The sequence below is a fragment of the Podarcis vaucheri genome (genome assembly GCF_965113315.1).
Source record: "Podarcis vaucheri genome assembly, chromosome: Z".
NCBI lineage: Eukaryota > Metazoa > Chordata > Lepidosauria > Squamata > Lacertidae > Podarcis > Podarcis vaucheri.
The window spans coordinates 52,812,437-52,835,739 of NC_138758.1; the positions used below are offsets into that span (position 1 = coordinate 52,812,437).

At 46.4% G+C, this 23,303-nt stretch overlaps 1 protein-coding gene across 1 annotated transcript in view; it reads left to right on the plus strand.

The window, feature by feature from the left end:
- Positions 1–12,660: 12,660 nt before the first annotated feature.
- The window catches only part of LOC309524283 (spectrin alpha chain, non-erythrocytic 1-like), a gene marked incomplete at its 5' end in the record, with an annotated part of 62,396 nt that continues 51,753 nt past the window's right edge, over positions 12,661–23,303 (plus strand). Inside the window, 4 exons of the mRNA XM_082208740.1 lie at positions 12,661–12,819; positions 15,712–15,849; positions 17,106–17,210; positions 18,898–19,106. Of these exons, the coding sequence (XP_082064866.1) occupies positions 12,661–12,819; positions 15,712–15,849; positions 17,106–17,210; positions 18,898–19,106 (611 nt within the window). The remainder of the gene's footprint in view (positions 12,820–15,711; positions 15,850–17,105; positions 17,211–18,897; positions 19,107–23,303) is intronic.

The window sequence follows — 23,303 nt, forward strand, 5'->3', positions numbered from 1 at the left end:
CAGGAAGCCCGGATTCGGAACCAGGTCCTAAAGCCCGCCGGAGGGAGGGAGAACAATCAGGGGAATCAGCGTCAGAGGAATCTAGGAAGGGCGGAACCCCAGCGGGCAGGAGGACCCAGCGCAAGAGAGAGCAAAGGAAGAGGTGGAGCAAGGCAAGGGTCTTGAACTGGTGTCTGGGAGGAACGGACTCAGACAGAGCTTCAACGGTCTTGGGTTTCAGACATAGGGCTGCGCGCTGCGGCTGTGGAAACGGGAATGAACCTCAATAAAGACTTTTGTACATAACAACAGAGTGGCGTTGGTCCTTTGTGAGCTGGGATCAAGGGCAGCCCTGACAGTAAGCTCCGGCCCACATTTTTTTTTTTTTGCGAGCTCACGAAGATAGGCAAAAATGACGACTGAGGAGCGGGTAGCAGCACTGCAAGAAGCTGTCACAACGCTTTAAGCAGAAGTAGCAAGCTCCAGAAAGAAGGAAGAGGAAGCAGAAGCGCGCTGCCGTGATCTGCAAACCAGGTGGGAACGTTTGGAGAGAGGGGGGCTGCGAGGATCCAAGCCGGAGGGAGTTGCACTCGGCAAGCGGGGGGGGGGGCAGCATAGTAGCCCACTTCAACGGGGACCTGAAGCACTATCCTAACTTCAGAGCGGACGTAGTTTACGCGCTCAATTTGCTTCGGAAGGATTTTAGGGATGAGGAGGAGAAAGTAGGCTTCATAATAACGCATCTGCATGGGGAGGCTAAATCCTGGCTGCGCAATTTATGGCGCAAAGATGATCCCGCCCTCCGTAATTGAAAAGCGTTTATCGAGGCTATGGGCGCTTGTTTTAAATCAACTGTAGATGTGGATGTCGCTCGGAAAGAAATGCATGGGCTGCGGCAAGGCAAAGCCACGGTACGACAGTATCACTCCCATTTCTTTGCGTTGCTAAATGTGCTGGGTTGGGAAAAGGACTCCCCTGCTGTGAGGGATCTGTTCTGGGAGGGGCTGAATGGATCCGTGAAAGATGAGCTGGCAAGGGGGGAGAGACCTAACACCACCGCTGAAGTCGTGCAGAGGGCGCTCACGATAGGGGTACGCCAGGAAGAACGCCCTTGGAGCAGGGATGAGGGTAGTCTGGCACACGCACCGGCCAGAGTACCTCCCTTCATACCCAGAGAAACAGGGCGCGCGCACTCCACGCCTCCGCTGGGGGAAGGGGAAGAACCAATGGAGATAGGTGGTGCCAAGGCTCAGACAGCTACCAGAGCCCTAGCACCAGGAGCAGTCAAGGCGAAGGCTCCTAGAGGGAGCAGGAAGTGCTACATCTGTGACAGTGAACAGCACATGGCAAAAGAGTCCTGGTTGGAGGCAGAGGCACTGGGGCCCAGCCAGGCGAGTCAGTGAAGCAGTCCCCAGAGATTGTGCACCCCACAGACCCCCTCCCACCCAAACCAGTGGTGCAGCTCACCGCATCACTCCAGCTGCCAAATGGATTCACCCTGGAAGTCCCTATTACCATTGACTCTGGTAGTAAGGCAGACTTTGTGGGGGTGGACTTCATCAGGCGACATCGCATAGCGCTCCTACCAGCCACGCTGCCCCTAAACGTCGTCACAGTTGATGGCAGGAAGCTGCTGGGCGGGCAGGTGGTACAGCAAACGCCTCCTATGGTGCTGCAAATTGGAAATCATCAGCTTTAACGTCACCCACCTGGCAGACACGCCCATAGTGTTGGGCATGAGTTGGCTGGATAGGCACAGCCCGGCATTAGCGTGGTACCAGCGGCAATTGACCTTCGGCTCCTCCTACTGCGCGGAACACTGCATCCAGACTGACCAGGAAGAGGAGGGTCGCGAGGATGGACAACAGCTACACCTAGGCATGGCACAGGCGGTGCCCCACAAGTACAAGGCGTTTCTGGAGGTTTTTTGCGAGAAGGAAGCTAAGCAGCTACCTCCCCACCAGCCCTACGACTGCGCGATTGACCTCTTACCAGGGGCGACGCTGCCGACTGCGAAGCTGTATTCCATGTCCGAGGACGAGATGCAGGAACTCAGGGAGTTCATAGATCACAACCTGAAGCGGGGATTCATCCAAGAATCCAAGGCAGTGGGGGGCAGTCCCGTGTTTTTCGTGAAGAAGAAGGACACGCCCCAAAAGAGACTGATCGTAGATTATAGGCTCATAAATTCGAGGACAAAGCCCAAAGCCTTTCACATTTTTGGAGACCAAAAGGCATAACTCTGTTTTCATAGGTGCCCAACGGCGTGAACATGGCCGTCTTCCACTCATCACCCTCCCACATGCGTATGAGATTGTATGCGCCGCGTAGATCCAACTTGGTGAAGATCCTTCCCTTCCTCACCGTCGCGAGCAAATCGTCAATCCTGGGCATGGGAAAGGCCGTGGGCTTTGTCTTCGAGTTTATGAACCTATAGTCTACGATCAGCCTTTTTTGGGGCGTGTCCTTCTTCTTCACGAAAAACACAGGACTGCCCCCTACAGCCTTCGATTCTCGGATGAATCCCCGCTGCAGGTTGTGATCAATGAACTCCCTGAGCTCCTGCATCTCATCCTCGGACATGGAATACAGCTTCACAGGCGGCAGCGTTGTCCCTGGCAAGAGGTCAATAGCGCAATCGTAGGGCCGGTGGGGTGGCAACTGGTCGGCTTCCTTTTCGCAAAAGACCTCCAAAAACCCCTTGTACTTGAGGGGTACTGCTTGCGCCATGCTGAGACGTAGCTGCTGCCCCTCCTCTTGGCCCTCCTCCTCCTGACCGGGCTGGATGCAATGCTGCACGCACTAGGACGAGCCGAAGGTGAGCTGCCGCTGGTACCACGCCATGGTCAGGCTGTGCCTATCCAGCCAACTCATGCCTAACACTATAGGCGTGTCTGACAGGCGGGTGGCGTTAAAACTGATGACCTCGCGATGATTCCCAATCTGCATCATCATGGGCGGCGTCTGCTGTACCACTTGCCCACCCAGCAACTTCCTGCCATCTACCGTGACGACGTTCAGGGGCAGTGTGGCTGGGAGAAGTGCTATGCGATGCTGCTTGATGAACTGCACCCCCACGAAGTGTGCGTTGCTCCCACTGTCAATTGTGATGGGGACCTCCAGGGTGCGTCCACCAGGCAGCTGGAGAGTTGCAGTGAGTTGCACCACTGGCTTGGGTGGCAGGGGGTCTGTAGGCTGCAAAAGCGCTGGGGACTGCTCTACTGACTTGCCTGGCTGCGCCCCAGCATTTCTGCTTCCAGCCAGGCATTGTCGTTTCCCTGAAACTGCTCTTCATGTTGTGCTGCTGCAGTTACTGTTGCTAAGGCTGCAGTGTGCTTCTGGAGCCTCTGGGGACACTCTTTGGCCATGTGCGTCCCACTGTCACAGATGTAACACTTCCTGCTCCCTCTAGGAGGCTTTGTCTTGACTGCTCCGGACGCTGGGGCTCCAGCTGCTGACTGAGCCTTTGCACTCCCCAGTTCCATCGGTTCTTCCCCTGCTTGCAGCTGAGGTGAGGGACGCGTACATCCTGGATCTCTGGGAAGGAAAGGAGGCACCCTAGACGGTGCGTGAAGCTGGCTACCCCCCTCATCGCGCCAAGGGCGTTCTTCATGGCGTACTCCAATGGCGAGTGCCCGCTGCACCACTTCTGCTAGGGTTTGAGGTCTGTTCCCCCTTGCCAGTTCATCTTTTACAGGGCCAGACAACCCCTCCCAAAACAAGTCTCTTACTGCCAGGGAGTCTTTTTCCCAGCCCAGCACATTCAGCAATGCAAAAAAGCGAGAATGGTACTGACGGACCGTAGTCTTGCCTTGGCGCAATCCATGCATTTCCCTGCGTGCCACATCCACGTCCACGGTAGATTGGAAGCAAGCGTCCATGGCTTTGATAAATTCATCAGAATTCCTGCACGCAGGACCATCTTCACGCCACAAATTGCGTAACCAGGCTCTAGCTTCCCCATGCAAGTGGGACACAATGAAACCCACTTTCTCCTCCTCATCTTTAAAGTCCTTGCGAAGCAAATGCAGCGCATATACGACGTCTGCTCTGAAACTGGGATACTGCTTCAGGTTCCCATCAAAGTGGGCTACTAAATTGCCCCCCCCCGCCGTCCGAGTCCGATTCCCTCTGATCTGGACCCCGGGAACCCCACTTTGCAGGCATGATCCCACCTGGCTTGCAGATCCTGGCATCGCTTTTCCGCTTCTTGACCCTTCTGCTGAGAGACCACTACCGCAGTGGAAAGCTCGGTGACTGCGTTGCGCAGGGCTGTTATCTGCTCCTCCATACTCATGGCTGCCAAACTTCGTGAGCTTTGCAAAAAAAAATTTTTGCGTACTGTGAGAAGGGACTTACTGTCACGGCTGCCTCAGGTCCCAGCTCACAAAGGACCAACGCCAGTTTCTCTTTATATACAAAGGTCTTTATTGAAGTCCATTAGTTGTTCCACAGTAGCGGCGCGCAGCCGTACGTCTGTTAGCTTAGACCGTAGAAGCTCCCTCTTGTAGGAATGAAAAATCATGGGAGACGAGAGAGGCAGGTGTAGCTAGGCGTCTGTCAGGGCGGGCCCTGAGAGCCTATTTTATTGAATATTGCAAGCATTGCCCCAGGTGGGCCTGTGGTTGATTGGTTGATACATACTGTCAGAGCTGCTACCAGGTCCCAGCTCACATAGGACCACGCCACACAGCGTCCACTTTAAAAGAGTCTTTATTGAGTTACAGGTTTCATTTCCGAACTGCAGCGTGCAGCTCTACACCTTCTGCCCTAGGTCGGCGAAGACCCATCTGAGTCCCCGCCTCTTGCACACCAGCTTAATACCCTAGCCTTGCTCCACCTCCTTCGCCTCTCCCTACGTCTCTGGGTCCTTCTGCCCCCCTGGGACTCCTCCCTTCTACTCTCCTCTGACGCTGACCCCCCTGATCCTTCCGCTTCCTTTCGGCGGGCTTTGGGACCTGGCTCACTCTCCGGGCTGCTTACTGCTCCAGCTTCCGCTGCATTTGAACTTGGCGCGCGCGCCCAACTCTCTACTTTCCTCTTGACCGTTGCCTCGCTCTCTGAGGAGGGCGTGACCACCCCTGACTCGTGCCCTCCCTCCTGCTGACGGCCTCCGGAACCCGATGCCTGGCTGCCTTCCTCCCTGCTGCTCTCAGTCTTGAGCGTGGGTCCCGACTTCCAGCTGCTGCTCTCTGAATCTCCTCTGTTCCCTTCCTCCTGGGGTGTCCCCCCGGATCCCCCCCTTGCTCTGCTCACTGGGGCTCCCTTTTGGGAGTCCTCTGACTCACTGCTTAGGCTTGGAGATCTCGGGTCGTCATCATCACTCATTCTCCCTTCGGCTTCCTCCCCCTCGCTCTCTGTTTCCACCCTTCTCTGCGTCTCTGCTTCTGAACCCCTGACATCCATCCCCCCCTCGAAGCCCCCCCTTCCCCCCTCCCCGCTGTCAGGTGTGGGTGCTGGGTGCTCCATCATCATGGGAGGGAATGCTGGATACAGGTCGCTCCCCGTGGGTGGCCGCCAACTGAAGACCTCCGAGTCTTCCCCCTCGCGGTCGTCGACGTTGACTTGTTGCTCTTCCATCTCTGTACCGCCGTGCTCGAACCCGAGGTCCTCCCCGAACACGTCCATGTCAGTCTCTGCGTCGGTCGCTCGACCTGGCATCTCCAGCCACTTCCTGCGCCATTGCTCCTCTGGTCGATCGTCCCACCAATACGAGTTTCCTGATGCCGAACCTGCCGGTGAACCTTCTGGGGAACGGGTGCTCCGTGCGGGTTCCCCTTCTGAGTCGAATCCATGGAACGTGCTGGAAGAAAGTGTGGGTGTGAACAACCAGTCGTCGAAGAAGCTCGCTGGCATGGGTTTGTGTGGGAAGAGGGCATGAAACTCGTCCTTGAGCAGGGGTTCCTCCAAAGCGTAGTCTGGTACCCAGCTATTGGCGCTGGCCCGGGTGCCCTCTCTGGCTAAGAGGTATTCGACTCCCTCTTCCCCCCATCTGGAGTCCAAAATCTCCGTGACCTCGTTGATGTGGTCCTGGTGCTTCACCTCCCGCGTCTCCGTCCGTTCCCGGAGCGGACTTGGCGCCGTCCCTGGCTCCTGGAACCTGTGAGGTGCCTTGTAGGGAGTGAGCACCGACCTGTGGAACACCGGATGCATTCTGGAACCCTCCGGCAGCGCCAGTCGGAAGGCTACCGGGTTGATCTGCGCTTCGACTTGGTACGGACCGATCTGCTTGTGCCCCAACTTCTTCTTGGCAAGTGACCTGGTCGGCACTGCGTGGGCTGCCAACCAGACCCAGTCTCCCACTTGGATCACTTCGCCAACCCGCCTGTGCTTGTCAGCTTGCACCTTGTAGGCGTGCTTAGCTAGCTCCAGCTGCCGTCTGAGTTGATCGTGGACCGCCTGCAGCTCTGACGCGAACGCGTCCGCCGTCTGTGGTTCTCCTTCCCCCACTCTCTCCAGTCCCGGGAAGGTTCTGGGATTCCTCCCATTGTTGGCAAAGAACGGCGTCACTCCTGTGGACACGTGCTTCGTGTTGTTGTAAGCGAACTCGGCTAGCGGCAGGTAATCCACCCACGTCGCAGGCTGTTGATTGGCATAGCATCTCAGGTACTGCTGCATGATGGCATTGACCCTCTCTGCTTGCCCGTTGGTCTGCGGGTGTCTTGCTGATGCCAGATTGACCTTGACATTTAGAAAACCCATCAGCTTCTGCCAGAAAGACGAGATGAACTGGCGTCCGCGGTCGGACAGGATAGACCGTGGCAGGCCATGCACTTTGAACACGTGATCTATGAACAGTTTGGCGGTTTGTTCCGCCGTGGCCACCTTCGCACACGGAATGAAATGTGCCATCTTGGTGAACAAGTCCACCACCACTAGCACAGCTGTCTTGCCTCTCGAGCTGGGTAAATCCGTCACAAAGTCCAGGGCCACCCTCTCCCACGGTTCAAACGGTGTTTGCAGCGGTTCTAACAGTCCCGCCGGTGGTCTGTGTACCGGCTTGGCCCTCTGGCAGGTGTCGCACCTCGCGACGTAGTCCGCGACCTCTCCTCTCAGCCTGGGCCACCAGAAGTCTCTCGCGACTAATTCCATCGTTTTCTCTGTGCCAAAGTGACCGGCCGTGGGTGCGTCGTGCAACTGTTGCAGTACCTTGGCGCGAAGGTCGTCTCCTGGTACATAGACAGCCCCTTTGCGTAGGAGCAAGCCGTCCCGCACCTGGAACTCGTCCGTGGTAGCCGTGCCTCTGAGCAGTTCCGCCATCTTGTCTTGCGCGAATGAGTCGTCCCGCAATGCACGTCGCACCGCATCCAGGTCTACTGTAGCTGAGGCACACGCCCACGCCGTCGGTGCGAAGATGTGCATGGCCGCCGCTGGCGTCACCTCTTCTAGGTATTGCGGTTTTCGGGACAGTGCATCCGCCATGATGTTGGTGTCGCCTGGGACGTACTCTATTCGGAAATTGAAGTCAGCAAAGAACTCCGCCCAACGTATCTGCCTCTGGTTCAGGAACTGAGCCGTGCGCCAGTGCTCCAGATTCTTGTGGTCCGTGCAGACCTGCACCGTGTGCTTGGCGCCGATTAGGAAGTGCCTCCACGCCTTGAAAGCTGCATGAATGGCCAGCAACTCCCTGTCCCAGATGGTGTAGTTCTGCTCCGACTTGCTGAGCTTTCTGGAGTAGAACGCTCCCGGCCGCCACACCCCCTGCGGGTCTCGCTGCAGCAGGACAGCTCCCACGGCTCTGTCTGACGCGTCTGTCTCTACCCTCAACGGTTTACTGGGGTCGATATGCAGCAGTTGCTTCTCCGATGCGAAGAGATGCTTGAGCGCTTGAAAGGACTGTTCCGCCTGCTCCGTCCAGATGAATTTCTTTTTTTTGGAGCTGAGCGTGTCCGTAATTGCTGCCGTCTGCATCGCGAACCCCTTGATAAACTTGCGATAGAAGTTGGCGAAGCCGACAAACCGCTGGACCTCCTTCCGGTTGCGCGGGCTCTTCCAATCCAATACCGCACGAACCTTGGTGCTGTCCATGGCTATCCCCTTGTCCGACAACTTGTATCCCAGGAAATCCACCTCCGTCGTGTCGAACTGGCACTTCTCCAGCTTGGCGTACAGTCTATGTTGTTGCAACCTGCTGAGCACCTCCCTCACGTCTCGGTCGTGAGCTTGCTGCGAGTCAGAGAAAATCAGGATGTCATCCAGGAAGCAGACGCATGTCTTGTAGAGGAGTCCCTCCAACACGTGATGCATAAAAGCTTGAAAACAGTGAGAGCCATTTTGTAATCCAAAGGGCATAACTCTGTATTCGTAGGTGCCCAGCGGTGTGAACATGGCCGTCTTCCACTCATCGCCCTCCCGCATGCGGATGAGATTGTACGCCCCTCGCAGGTCCAACTTGGTGAACACGCGTCCCTTGCGCACCGTCGCGAGGAGGTCGTCAATCCTGGGCATGGGGTAATCAGACGGTTTGGTCATCTGGTTCAAAAGGCGGTAGTCCACAACGAGTCTTTTTTGGGGCGTGTCTTTCTTTTTCACGAAGAAAACGGGACTGCCCCCCACTGCCTTGGACTCTCTGATGAAGCCACGCTCCAGATTATGCTCGATGAACTGTTTGAGTTCCTGCATTTCATCTTCAGACATGGAGTATAGCCGCCCCTTCGGCAGCGTCGCCCCCGGTAGGAGGTCAATCTTGCAGTCATATGGCCGGTGAGGGGGTAGCTTGTCCGCCTCCTTCTCGCAGAAGACCTCCAAAAAGCTCGCGTATTTGTGGGGGACCGCTTGCAACGTTCCCAACTGCAGTTGTGATTCCTCCTCCTCTCCCTCCCGTCGGGGCAGGATGCAGTGTTCTGCGCAATAAGAGGAGCCGAAGATCAGTTGTCTCTGGTACCAAGCCAGTGTCGGACTGTGCCTGTCCAGCCAACTCATGCCCAACACAATGGGCGTGTCCGACAGTTGGGTGACATTAAAACTGATGACTTCCCTGTGGTTGCCAAGGCGCATCACCATCGGTGGCGTCTGCTTCACCACCTGCCCCCCTAGCAACTCTCTGCCATCCACTGTGACGACTTGCAGGGGCAGAGTGGCAGGCAATAGCTGTATAGCGTGCTGCTCCACAAAGCTCTGCGCTATAAAGTCTGCGTTGCTTCCAGAATCCACAGAAAGCGGCACTTCGATAGTGACGCCGTCGGGTAGCTGGAGAGATGCTGTGAGCTGCACTACTGGTTTGGGTGGGAGGGGATCCGTGGGTTGCAATATCGCTGGGGACTGCTTCACAGATGCGTCTGGCTGGGCCCCAGTGCCTCCGTCTCCAGCCAGACATCGTCGTTTCCCTGCTGTGGTTCTCCTTGCTGCGTTGCTGCAGTCACCATTGCTGAGGCTGCAGTGTGCTTGTGGAGCCTCCGGGGACACTCCTTCGCCAAATGGCCTGGATCCTCGCAGATGTAACACTTCCTGTTCCCTCTAGGAGGCTTCGCTTTCACTGCTGCCGGTGCTAGGGCTCTGGCTGCTGACTGAGCCCTTGCACCTCCAACCTCCATCGGTTCCCCTCCCCCTCCTGGCGGAGGTGTGGATTGCGCACGCGCTGCTTCCCTCGGAACGAAAGAGAAACTTCTCGCTGCTTCGCGCCCTCCACGTCCTTCATCTCTGCACCATGGACGTTCTTCCAGCCTCACCCCCACAGTCAGCGCCCTTTGGACCACCTCCTGCGTGCTTCGGGGCCTCTCCCCCCTTGCAATTTCATCCTTAACCGCAGAACTTAGACCCTCCCAGAAGAGGTCTCTGACAGGGGGCGAATCCCGATCCCATTCTAAAGCACTGACCAGCGCAAAAAATCGGGCGTGATACTGCCGGACGCTCGCCCTCCCTTGTTTTAGTCCATGAATCTCCCGTCTGGCAAGATCCACATCAATGGTAGACAAAAAACACGCATCCATCGCTTTGATAAAGGCATCTGCATTCTGAAGCGCCGGATCTTTATCCCTCCACAAATTGCGCAGCCAGGCTTTGGCATCCCCATGCAAATGGGACAATATGAACCCCACTTTCTCTTCCTCATCTCTAAAGTCTTTTGCCAGCAGTTGCAGTGCGCACATTACGTCTGCTCTAAAATTAGGGTACTGTTGCAAAGTCCCATCGAAGTGAGCCACAAGCCCTCCTGCTCTCCGTGCCAATCCCACGCCCTCCGGTCTGGGTCCCGGTTGCCCTTGCTTAACAAGCATTTCAAACCTGGCGTGTAGGTCTCTGTAGGCGGCTGTAGTCTCCTCCTCCCGTTTCTTGGAAGCCAATACCTCTGAGGACAACTGGGTCACTGCCTCTTGCAGCGCGGAGATCCTCTGTTCTTCCGTCATCTTGCTAACCTTTGTGAGCTTGCTTACAGACACCCCTCTTCCTCCCCTAGCGGCTTCTGCTCCCGCTGCGAGGTTTCAGGTTTCTGAAGCTTTGAAGGAGATGGGTCTTACTGTCAGAGCTGCTACCAGGTCCCAGCTCACATAGGACCACGCCACACAGCGTCCACTTTAAAAGAGTCTTTATTGAGTTACAGGTTTCATTTCCGAACTGCAGCGTGCAGCTCTACACCTTCTGCCCTAGGTCGGCGAAGACCCATCTGAGTCCCCGCCTCTTGCACACCAGCTTAATACCCTAGCCTTGCTCCACCTCCTTCGCCTCTCCCTACGTCTCTGGGTCCTTCTGCCCCCCTGGGACTCCTCCCTTCTACTCTCCTCTGACGCTGACCCCCCTGATCCTTCCGCTTCCTTTCGGCGGGCTTTGGGACCTGGCTCACTCTCCGGGCTGCTTACTGCTCCAGCTTCCGCTGCATTTGAACTTGGCGCGCGCGCCCAACTCTCTACTTTCCTCTTGACCGTTGCCTCGCTCTCTGAGGAGGGCGTGACCACCCCTGACTCGTGCCCTCCCTCCTGCTGACGGCCTCCGGAACCCGATGCCTGGCTGCCTTCCTCCCTGCTGCTCTCAGTCTTGAGCGTGGGTCCCGACTTCCAGCTGCTGCTCTCTGAATCTCCTCTGTTCCCTTCCTCCTGGGGTGTCCCCCCGGATCCCCCCCTTGCTCTGCTCACTGGGGCTCCCTTTTGGGAGTCCTCTGACTCACTGCTTAGGCTTGGAGATCTCGGGTCGTCATCATCACTCATTCTCCCTTCGGCTTCCTCCCCCTCGCTCTCTGTTTCCACCCTTCTCTGCGTCTCTGCTTCTGAACCCCTGACACCTATGTATTAAGAAAAAGATGTACAGATTAATAAATAAAAATAGGTTAATAAATAAAAGGTTAATATATAAATATTAACCTTTTATTTATTAACCTTTTTTATTCATTAATCTGTTAATCTTTTTCTTCATTAACCTACTTATTTATTAACCTGTGTTGATTTGTTAACCCCTTATTTGCTTATTAACCTGTTTTCATTCATTGATTGATAATAATATTAATTGATCTATTAATATATTTTTTTAACTAACCTATTGATTTATATAGCAACACAATTCGTTCATTCTTTTAATTATTAACTTGTTTATATATTAACCTGTTTCTTTAGTAACCTTTTATTTACCCACCTTTTATTTATTATTATTATTTATTTGCCTATTTATTTACAATTCGCCGATTTTTAAAAAGAAATTATGTACTTATTTATAGGTTTATATTATAGTTTAGTTTGGTTTATCGTATAGTTTATAGTTTATATTATAGTTTATTGTCGTTTAATAAGCGATCAACAAATAAATAAATAGATGAGCGAACCGGTTCGTCTGGAAGTAAAAAGTTAATAAATATAAATAAATAAATAGGTTGAGAAATAAATAGATATATAAATAGTTTAATAAACGTTCAGCAAATAAATGAATAGATGAGCGAACCGGTTCGTCTAGAAATAAAAAGTTAATAAATATGTATTTATTTATTTATTTATTTATTTATTTATATTAACTTTTTATTTCTAGATGAACCGGTTCGCTCATCTATCTATTTACTTGTTGATCGCTTATTAAACTATTTATCTATCTATTTATTTATTGATCAACCTATTTTTTTTTCTCTCAACCCATTAATTTATTGACTTATTAGCCTATTGACTTAGGAACTTATTCCCTCCCTTATTAACCCATTTATTTATTTATTTAAGTTTTTAAAATTGACTTTCATACATTCATTTATTTATTGATCGACCCGATTTACTATTTTGTCCGCGCGCCGCGCCAAAAATTGGTCTCCCCCGTTTTGCCCGTTTTTACGCCGTTTCCCCCGTCTATTCATTTATTTGTGGATCGCTTATTAAACTATCTATTAATCTATCTATTTATTAATTTATTGATCTATCTATCTATTTATCTTATTAATCTATCTATTTATTTATCAATCTATTTTTTTATGGACCCATTTATCATTGACTTATTAGCCTATTGACTTAGGAACTTATTCCTCCCTTATTAACCCATTTATTTATTTATTTAAGGTTTTTTTTTTAAATGATTTTCATCCATTGATTTATTTATTGATCGACCCATTAATTTATTGACTTATTAGCCTATTGACTTAGGAAAACCCATTTATTTATTTATTTATTAAAGTTTGTCTTTTATTTATTTTCATACATTCATTCATTCATTTATTTATCGATCCGATTTACTATTTTGCGTTTGCGCCAAAAATTGGTGTCCCCCGTTTTGCCCGTTTTTATGCCGTTTTCTCCCCCGTCTTTCCAGAGCAAGCACCAGAAACACCAGGCCTTTGAGGCGGAGCTACAAGCCAACGCCGACCGGATCCGGGGCGTCATCGACGTCGGCAACTCCCTCATCGATCGCGGGGCCTGCGCCGGGAGCGAGGACGCCGTCAAGGTGGGTCGGTTTGCGTGGCGAAGCCTGTCATGTGACCTGCCCTATGAAAGCCCACAGCGTTCCGAAGAGAATGGCACTTCCTGATTGGGTGTGGTTCCTTCCTGGGTGGAGCTTTGGAGGTTTTTGTGTGGTCTGGCCTAGCCAATCCGTTCATCCTCTCTTTTGCTACTGTTTGTGAATTTCCTTAAGTGGACAAGCCTGTCATGTGACCTGTCATATGAAAGCCCTCGTCATTCCGAAGAGAATGGCGCCTCCTGATTGGACGTATCTGCTTCCTGGGCGGAGCTCTTGAGGGTTTTGTGTAGCTCTGCCTACTAGTGTTCCTGAATTTCCTAAAGTGGACAAGCCTATCATGTGACATGTCATATGAAAGCCCACGGCGTTCCGAAGAGAATGGCACTTCCTGATTGGGCCTAGCTTCTTCCTGGGCGGAGCTAGGCCAATTTCCTGAATATCCTATAGTGGACAAGCCTGTCATGTAACCTGTCCTATAAAAGCCCACGTCGTTCTGAAGAGATTGACACTTCCTGTTTGGATGTATCCCCATCCTGGGCGGAGCTTTGGAGGTTTTTGTGTAGTCTGGCCTAGTCTATCCACTCATCCTAGCTTCTGCTACTGTTTGTGAATTCCCTGAAGCGGATAAGCCTATCATGTGACCTGTCATATAAAAGCCCACGTCCTTCTGAAAACATTGGTACTTCCTGTTTGGATGTATCCACTTCCTGGGCGGAGCTTTTGAGGTTTTTGTGTCGTCTGGCCTAGCCAATCCGCTCATCCTTTCTTCTGGTACTGTTAGTGAATTACCTAAAGTGGACAAGCCTGTCATGTGACCTGTCATACGAAAGCCCTCGTCGTTCCAAAGAGATTGGTACTTCCTGTTTGGATGTATCTGCTTCCTGGGCGGAGCTTTTGAGGTTTTTGTGTAGCCAGGCCTGGCCAATCCACTCCCACTCATCCTCGTTTCTGCTAGTGTTCCTGAATTTCCTTAAGGGGACAAGCCTGTCATGTGACCTGTCATATGAAAGCCCACGGCGTTCCGAAGAGAATGGCATCTCCTGATTGGACGTAGCTCCCTCCTGGGTGGAGCTTTTGAGGTTTATGTGTAGTCCGGCCTAGCCAATCCGCTTCCGTTCATCTTCATTTCCAAATTTCCTCAAGGGGACAAGCCTGTCATGTGACCTGTCATATGAAAGCCCACGGCATTCCGAAGAGAATGCCGTCTCCTGATTGGACGTAGCTCCTTCCTGGGCGGAGCTTTTGAGGTTTATGTGTAGCCAATCCGCTTCCGTTCATCTTAGTTTTCCTCAAGGGGACAAGCCTGTCATGTGACGTGTCATATGAAAGCCCGCGGCGTTCCGAAGAGAATGGCACCTCCTGATTGGATATAGCTCGTTCCTGGGCGGAGCTTTTGAGGTTTATGTGTAGTCCGGCCTAGCCAATCCGCTTCCGTTCATCTTAGTTTTCCTCAAGGGGACAAGCCTGTCATGTGACCTGTCATATGAAAGCCCCCGGCATCCAGAAGAGAATGCCGTCTCCTGATTGGACGTAGCTCCTTCCTGGGCGGAGCTTTTGAGGTTTTTGTGTAGTCAGGCCATTCAGGGTGGCAAATTTCCTGACTTTCCTCAAGTGGACAAGCCTGTCATGTGACCTGTTATATAAAAGCCCACGTCGTTCTGAAGAGATTGACACTTCCTGTTTAGATGTATCTGCTTCCTGGGCGGAGCTTTTGAGGTTTTGGTGCAGTCCGGCCTAGCCAATCCGCTCATCCTAGCTTCTGCTACTGTTTGCGAATTACCTAAAGTGGACAAACCTATCATGTGACCTGTCATATGAAAGCCCTCGTCATTCCGAAGAGAATGGCATCTCCTGATTGGACGTATCTGCTTCCTGGGCGGAGCTTTTGAGATTTTTGTGTAGCTAGACCTGTCTGCTCCCATTCATCTTCATTTGAGTTTCTACTAGTGTTTCTGAATTCCCAAAAGCAGACAAGCCTGTCATGTGACCTGTCATATAAAAGCCCTCGTTGTTCCAAAGAGATCGGTACTTCCTGTTTGGATGTATCTACTTCCTGGGTGGAGCTTTGGAGGTTTTTGTGTCGTCCGGCCTAGCCAATCCACTCATCCTTTCTTCTGCTACTGTTTGTGAATTTCCTAAAGCGGACAAGCCTGTCATGTGACCTGTCATATAAAAGCCCATGTCCTTCTGAAAATATTGGTACTTCCTGTTTGGAGGTATCTCCTTCCTGGGCGGAGCTTTTGAGGTTTATCTGTAGCCAGGCCTACTAGTGTTCCTGAATTTCCTAAAGTGGCCAAGCCTGTCATGTGACCTCTCATATGAAAGCCCACGTCATTCCGAAGAGAATGGCATCTCCTGATTGGATGTATCTGCTTCCTGGGCGGAGCTTTTGAGGTCTTTGTGTAGTCCGGCCTAGCCAATCCGCTCATCCTTTCTTCTGCTACTGTTTGTGAATTCCCTAAAGCAGACAGGTCTGTCATGTGACCTGTCATATAAAAGCCCTCGTCATTCTGGAGAGAATGGCGTCTCCTGATTGGACGTATCTGCTTCCTGGGCGGAGCTTTTGAAGTTTTTGTGTAGTCAGGCCATTCAGGGTGGCAAATTTCCTGACTTTCCTCAAGGGGACAAGCCTGTCATGTGACCTGTCATATGAAAGCCCTCGTCATTCCGAAGAGAATGGCGTCTCCTGGTTGGACGTATCTGCTTCCTGGGTGGAGCTTTGGGGTTTTTTGTGTATCTGGCCAGTCCAAAATTCTTATCATTCTTGAAATCTCAAGGCTTCGTCTCTCGGAAACCGGCGTAAAATATTTCGATTTGATTTGATCTGATTTAATTCCGGTTCCTGAATTTCCTCCCCTTCTTGTCCCTCCCCTCCAGGCCCGATTGGCCGCCCTGGCCGACCAATGGCAGTTCCTGGTTCAGAAGTCGGCCGAGAAGAGTCACCGCCTGAAAGAAGCCAATAAGCAGCAGAATTTCAACACCGGGATCAAAGATTTCGACTTCTGGCTTTCGGAGGTAGGGGGCGTATTATTATTATTATTATTATTATTATTATTATTATTATTATTATGATCAAGTAGAAAACCATTATCAATATTACTACTACTACTACTACTACTATTATTATTATTATTATTATTATATTCATATTTATATTATATTATTATATATTATTATATATCATATTTTTTATGATCAAGTAGAAAACCATTATCAATATTATTATTATTATTATTATTATTATTATTATTATTATTATTATTAATGATAATAATACGAACTGAATTTATCTCGGGGTAGGGGGCATATCATTATTATTATATTTATATTTATATTATATTATTTATATTATTATATATCATATTTTTTATGATCAAGTAGAAAACCATTATCAATATTATTAGTTATTATTATTATTATTATTATTATTATTATTATTATTATTATTATTAATGATAATAATACGAACTGAATTTATCTCGGGGTAGGGGGCATATTATTATTATTATTATTATTATTATTATTATTATTATTATTATTAATATTATTATTATTATTATTATATTTTTTATCATCAAGTAGAGAACCATTGTCAATATTATTATTATTATTATTATTATTATTATTATTATTATTATTAATGATAATAATACGAACTGAATTTATCTCGGGGTAGGGGGCATATTGTTATTATTATTATTATTATTAATTATAATATGAACTGAATTTATCTCGGGGTAGGGGTATATTATTATTATTATTATTATTATTATTATTATTATTATTATTATTATATTTTTTATCATCAAGTAGAGAACCATTGTCAATATTATTAGTAATTATTATTATTATTATTATTATTAATGATAATAATACGAACTGAATTTATCTCGGGGTAGGGGGCATATTGTTATTATTATTATTATTAATTATAATATGAACTGAATTTATCTCGGGGTAGGGGTATATTATTATTATTATTATTATTATTATTATTATTATCATTATTATATTTTTTATCACCAAGTAGATAACCATTATTAATATTATTAGTAATTATTATTATTATTATTATTATTATTATTATTATTATTATTAATGATAATAATACAAACTCAATTTATCTCTGGGTGGGGGACAATGGGTGGGTGGGCAGAATCAAGGAGGGAACCATTATTAATATTATTAATATTATTAATGTGGGTGGGTTGGCCGAATCAAGTAAATCACCATTATTATTATTATTATTATTATTATTATTATTCCCCCAGGTGGAAGCGCTGCTCGCCTCTGAGGATTATGGGAAAGACCTGGCGTCCGTTAATAACCTCCTCAAGAAACACCAGCTGCTGGAAGCCGATATTTCGGCCCACGAGGTAAATTATTATTATTATTATAATTATTATAATTATTATTATTATTATTATTATTATTATTGAAACCCAGCCAAATGGGAGGGGTATAAATATATTATTACTATTATTATTATTATTATTATTATTATTATTATTATTATTATTGAAACCCAGCCAAATGGGAGGGGTATAAATATATTATTATTACTATTATTATTATTATTATTATTATTATTATTATTATTATTGAGACCCAGCCAAATGGGAGGGGTATAAATATATTATTATTATTATTATTATTATTATTATTATTATTATTATTATTGAAACCCAGCCAAATGGGAGGGGTATAAATATATTATTATTATTATTATTATTATTATTATTATTATTATTATTATTATTATTATTACCCAGCCAGATGGGAGGGGTATAAATATATGATGATGATGATGATGATGATGGTGGTGGTGATGATCTTGACTTCAAAATCAGGAACGGAATCGAAATCTTGATTTCAGAATCAGGAACGGAATCGAAATCTTGATTTCAAAATCAGAAACTGAATCAAAATCTTCATTTCAAAATCAGAAACTGAATCGAAATTTTCATTTTAAAATCAGAAACTGAATCGAAATCTTCATTTCAAAATCAGAAACTGAATCAAAATCTTCATTTCAGAATCAGAAACTGAATCGAAATCTTCATTTTAAAATCAGAAACTGAATCGAAATCTTCATTTCAAAATCAGAAACTGAATCGAAATCTTGATTTCAGAATCAGAAACTGAATCGAAATCTTGATTTCAGAATCAGAAACTGAATCGAAATCTTCATTTTAAAATCAGAAACTGAATCGAAATCTTCATTTCAAAATCAGAAACTGAATCAAAATCTTCATTTTAAAATCAGAAACAGAATCAAAATCTTCATTTCAAAATCAGAAACTGAATCAAAATCTTCATTTTAAAATCAGAAACAGAATCGAAATCTTCATTTCAAAATCAGAAACTGAATCGAAATCTTCATTTTAAAATCAGAAACAGAATCGAAATCTTCATTTTAAAATCAGAAACAGAATCGAAATCTTCATTTTAAAAGAGTGCCAAATTTTCAGGAATAGAAATCTTATTTTAAAATCAGAAACAGAACCGAAATATTAAATTAAATTAAATTAAATTAAATTAAAATTTGAAGAAAGGGAATTTTTAAAAAATAAATTAAAATTACATTAAATTAAAATTTTAAGAAACTGACATTTTTTTTAAAAAAATTAAAAATTAAATTAAATCAAATTTTTTTTAAACCTTCGATCCGCAGGATCGCCTGAAGGATCTGAAGTTTTCTGCTTGTTTCACCCTTTAAAATTTTCAGAAATTGAATTTTTTTTCCCAAAAAAAATCCTTCGCTTTCCGTCCATCAAAATCAATCAAGATCGTGCCAAATTTCCAGAAATTCCAGATATTTTTTTCCAATTGATTTTTTTAAATTGGTTTTAATTAAAAAAAAAACAGACATTAAAACAAACGGGGGGAAAACACGGAAAAGAAATACATAAAAAAAGAAAAATAATAAGAAAGAAAAAATTTAAAAAAATTAAGAAATGAATTTTTTTTTAAAAAAAATCAAATTCATTGATTTAATTAAAGTTAATTAATTTAATCAAATTAAAAATGTAATTAAATTATTATTTTTTCCACCCTCCGCAGGATCGCCTGAAGGATCTGAACGGTCAAGCCGACAGCCTGATGACCAGCAGCGCCTTTGACACCTCCCAGGTCAGGGAGAAGCGGGAGACGGTCAACGGGAGATTCCAGCGGATCACCGCCATGGCGGCCGCCCGGCGGGCCAAGCTGAACGAGTCCCACCGCCTCCACCAGTTCTTCCGGGACATGGACGACGAGGAGTCCTGGATCAAGTAGGTCCTTGGGGAGGGGATCCGCTGGGATCCGAGAGATCGACCCTGAAAGCGTAACCCTGATTCTAAAACTTAACCCTAAACCTAACCCTAATAGTAACCCTAAAATGTAACCCTAATCCTGGATCAAGTAGGTCCTTGGGGAGGGGATCCGCTGGGTTTCGAGAGATCGACCCTGAAAGCGTAACCCTGGACCTGAAAACCTAACCCTAAAAGTAACCCTAAAATGTAACCCTAAACCTGACCCTAACCCTGGATCAAGTAGGTCCAGGGAGGGGATCCGCTGGGATCCTAAAGATCAACCCTAAAACTAAGCCTGAAGCCGTAACCCTGAACCTGAAAACCTAACCCTAAAAGTAACCCTGAAATGTAACCCTGACCCTGGATCAAGTAGGTCCTTGGGGAGGGGATCCGCTGGGATCTGAAAGAACCATCCTGAAAGCGTAACCCTGATCCTAAAACGTAACCCTGAACCTGGAAACCTAACCCTAAAAGTAACCCTAAAATGTAACCCTAACCCTGGATCAAGTAGGTCCTTGGGGAGCGGATCGACGGGTTCCTAAAGATCAACCCTAAAACTAACCCTGGAACCGCAACCCTGATCCTAAAACGTAACCCTGGCCCTGAAAACCTAACCCTAAAAGGTAACCCTAAACCTGACCCTAACCCTGGATCTAGTAGGTCCGTGGGGAGGGGAGGACCGGGGCGGATCGATGGGATCCTAAAGATGAACCCTACAACTAACCCTGAAACCCTAAACCTGATCCTAAAACCTAACCCTGAGCCTGAAAACCTAACCCTAAAAGGAACCCTAAAATGTAACCCTGACCCTAAAACGTGAACCTAAACCCTAACCCGAAAACATAACCCTAAAATTAACCCGAAACCTGAAAACGTAAGCCTAACCCTAAAACCCTAAACCCTAAACCTAAAACATGATCCTAAACCCTAACTCAAAAAAATAACCCTAAACCCTAAACTCTAACCCTAAAACATAACCCTAATCCTAAAACATATCCCAAACCCTGACCCTAAATCCTAACCATAAAAGTAACCTTAAAACCTAAAACGTGACCCTAAGCCTAACCCTAAATCCTAACCCTAAAAAATAATCCTAATCCTAAACCCTAAACCTTAACCCTAAACTCTAAGGCTACAACATAACCCTAATCCTAAAACATGAACCCTAAAACTAACCCTAAAATATAATCCTAAACCCTAACCCTAAAACGTAACCCTGAACCTGAAAACCTAACCCTAAAAGTAACTCTAAAACGTAACCCTGAAACCTAACCCTAACCCTAAAACATAACCATAAAACTAACCCTAAAACGTAACCCTAACCCTAAAATGTAACCCTAAACCTTAAAACGTAAGCCTAACCCTAAAACCCTAAACCCTAAACCTAAAACATGATCCTAAACCCTAACTCAACAAAATAACCCTAAACTCTAACCCTAAAACATAACCCTAAGCCTAAAACATGAACCCTAAAACTAACCCTAAAATATAATCCTAAAGCCTAACCCTAAAACGTAACCCTGACCCTCAAACATGACCCTAACCATGAAACATAACCCTAAATCCTAATCCTAAACTATAACCCTAACCCTAAAATATAATCCTAAACGCTAGCCCTAAATTCTAACCCTAAAACATAGCCCTAAAACCTAAACCCTAATCCTAAAACATAATCGTAACCCTAACCCTAAACCCTAAAACATAACCCTAAAACCTAAACCCTAATCCTAAAACATAATCGTAACCCTAACCCTAAAACATAACCCTAATCCTAAAACCTAACCCTAACCCTAAATCCTAACCATCAAAGTAACCTTCAAACCTAAAACATGACCCTAAGCCTAACCCTAAGTCCTAACTCTAAAAAATAATCCTAATCCTAAACCCTAAACCTTAACCCTAACCCTGAGCTCTAACCCTACAACCTAACCCTAATCCTAAAACATGAACCCTAAAATATAATCCTAAACCCTAACCCTCAAACGTAACCCTGACCCTCAAACATGACCCTAACCCTGAAACATAACCCTAATCCCTAACCCTAAAATATAATCCTAAACCCTAACCCTAAAACATAACCCTAACTCTACAACATAATCCTAAACCCTAACCCCGAAACAAAACTCTACCCCTAAAATATAACCCTAACCCTCAAACGTAACCCTGACCCCATAAAACTAACCCTCAAACGTAACCCTGACCCTAAAACATGACCCTAAGCCTAACCCTAAATCCTAACTCTAAAAAATAATCCTAAACCCTAACCCTAAACTCTGACCCTACAACATAACCTTAATCCTAAAACATGCACCCTAAAACATAACCATAAAACTAACCCTAAAATATAATCCTAAACCCTAACCCTAAAATGTAACCATGAACCTGAAAACCTAACCCTAAAAGTAACCCTCAAACCTAACCCTAAACCCTAAACCCTCACCCTAAAATATAATCCTAAATCCTACCCTGAAACCTAACCCTAACCCTAAAACGTAACCCTAAAACCTAAACCCTCACCCTAAAACATAATCCTAAATCCTACCCTGAAACCTAAACCCTAACCCTAAAACATAACCCTAAAACCTAAACCCTCACCCTAAAATATAATCCTAAATCCTACCCTGAAACCTAACCCTAACCCTAAAACGTAACCCTAAAACCTAAACCCTCACCCTAAAACATAATCCTAAATCCTACCCTGAAACCTAACCCTAACCCTAAAACATAACCCTAAAACCTAAACCCTCACCCTAAAACATAATCCTAAATCCTACCCTGAAACCTAACCCTAACCCTAAAACATAACCCTAAAACCTAAACCCTCACCCTAAAATATAATCCTAAATCCTACCCTGAAACCTAACCCTAACCCTAAAACATAACCCTAAATCCTAAACCCTCACCCTAAATCCTAACCCTAACTCTACAACATAATCCTAAACCCTAACCCCGAAACAAAACTCTACCCCTAAAATATAACCCTAACCCTCAAACGTAACCCTGACCCCATAAAACTAACCCTCAAACGTAACCCTGACCCTAAAACATGACCCTAAGCCTAACCCTAAATCCTAACTCTATAAAATCATCCTAATCCTAAACTTTAACCTTAACCCTAAACTCTAACCCTACAACATAACCCTAACCCTAAAACATGAACCCTAATCCCTAACCCTAAAATATAATCCTGAACCCTAACCCTCAAACGTAACCCCGACCCCATAAAACTAACCCTCAAACGTAACCCTGACCCTAAAACATGACCCTAAATCCTAACTCTATAAAATCATCCTAATCCTAAACCCTAAACCTTGACCCTAACCCTAAACTCTGACCCTACAACTTAACCCTAACCCTAAAACATGAACCCTAAAACATAACCCTAATCCCTAACCCTAAAATATAATCCTGAACCCTAACCCTCAAACGTAACCCCGACCCCATAAAACTAACCATCAAACGTAACCCTGACCCTAAAACATGACCCTAAATCCTAACTCTAAAAAATAATCCTAAACCCTAACCCTAAACTCTGACCCTACAACTTAACCCTAACCCTAAAACATGAACCCTAAAACATAACCCTAATCCCTAACCCTAAAATATAATCCTGAACCCTAACCCTCAAACGTAACCCCGACCCCATAAAACTAACCATCAAACGTAACCCTGACCCTAAAACATGACCCTAAATCCTAACTCTAAAAAATAATCCTAAACCCTAACCCTAAACTCTGACCCTACAACTTAACCCTAACCCTAAAACATGAACCCTAAAACATGAACCCTAATCCCTAACCCTAAAATATAATCCTAAACCCTAACCCTCAAACGTAACCCTGACCCCATAAAACTAACCCTCAAACGTAACCCTGACCCTAAAACATGACCCTAAGCCTAACCCTAAATCCTAACTCTATAAAATCATCCTAATCCTAAACCCTAAACCTTAACCTTCACCCTAAACTCTAACCCTACAACATAACCCTAACCCTAATCCCTAACCCTAAAATATAATCCTAAACCCTAACCCTCAAACGTAACCCCGACCCCATAAAACTAACCCTCAAACGTAACCCTGACCCTAAAACATGACCCTAAGCCTAAATCCTAACTCTATAAAATCATCCTAATCCTAAACCCTAAACCTTAACCTTAACCCTAAACTCTAACCCT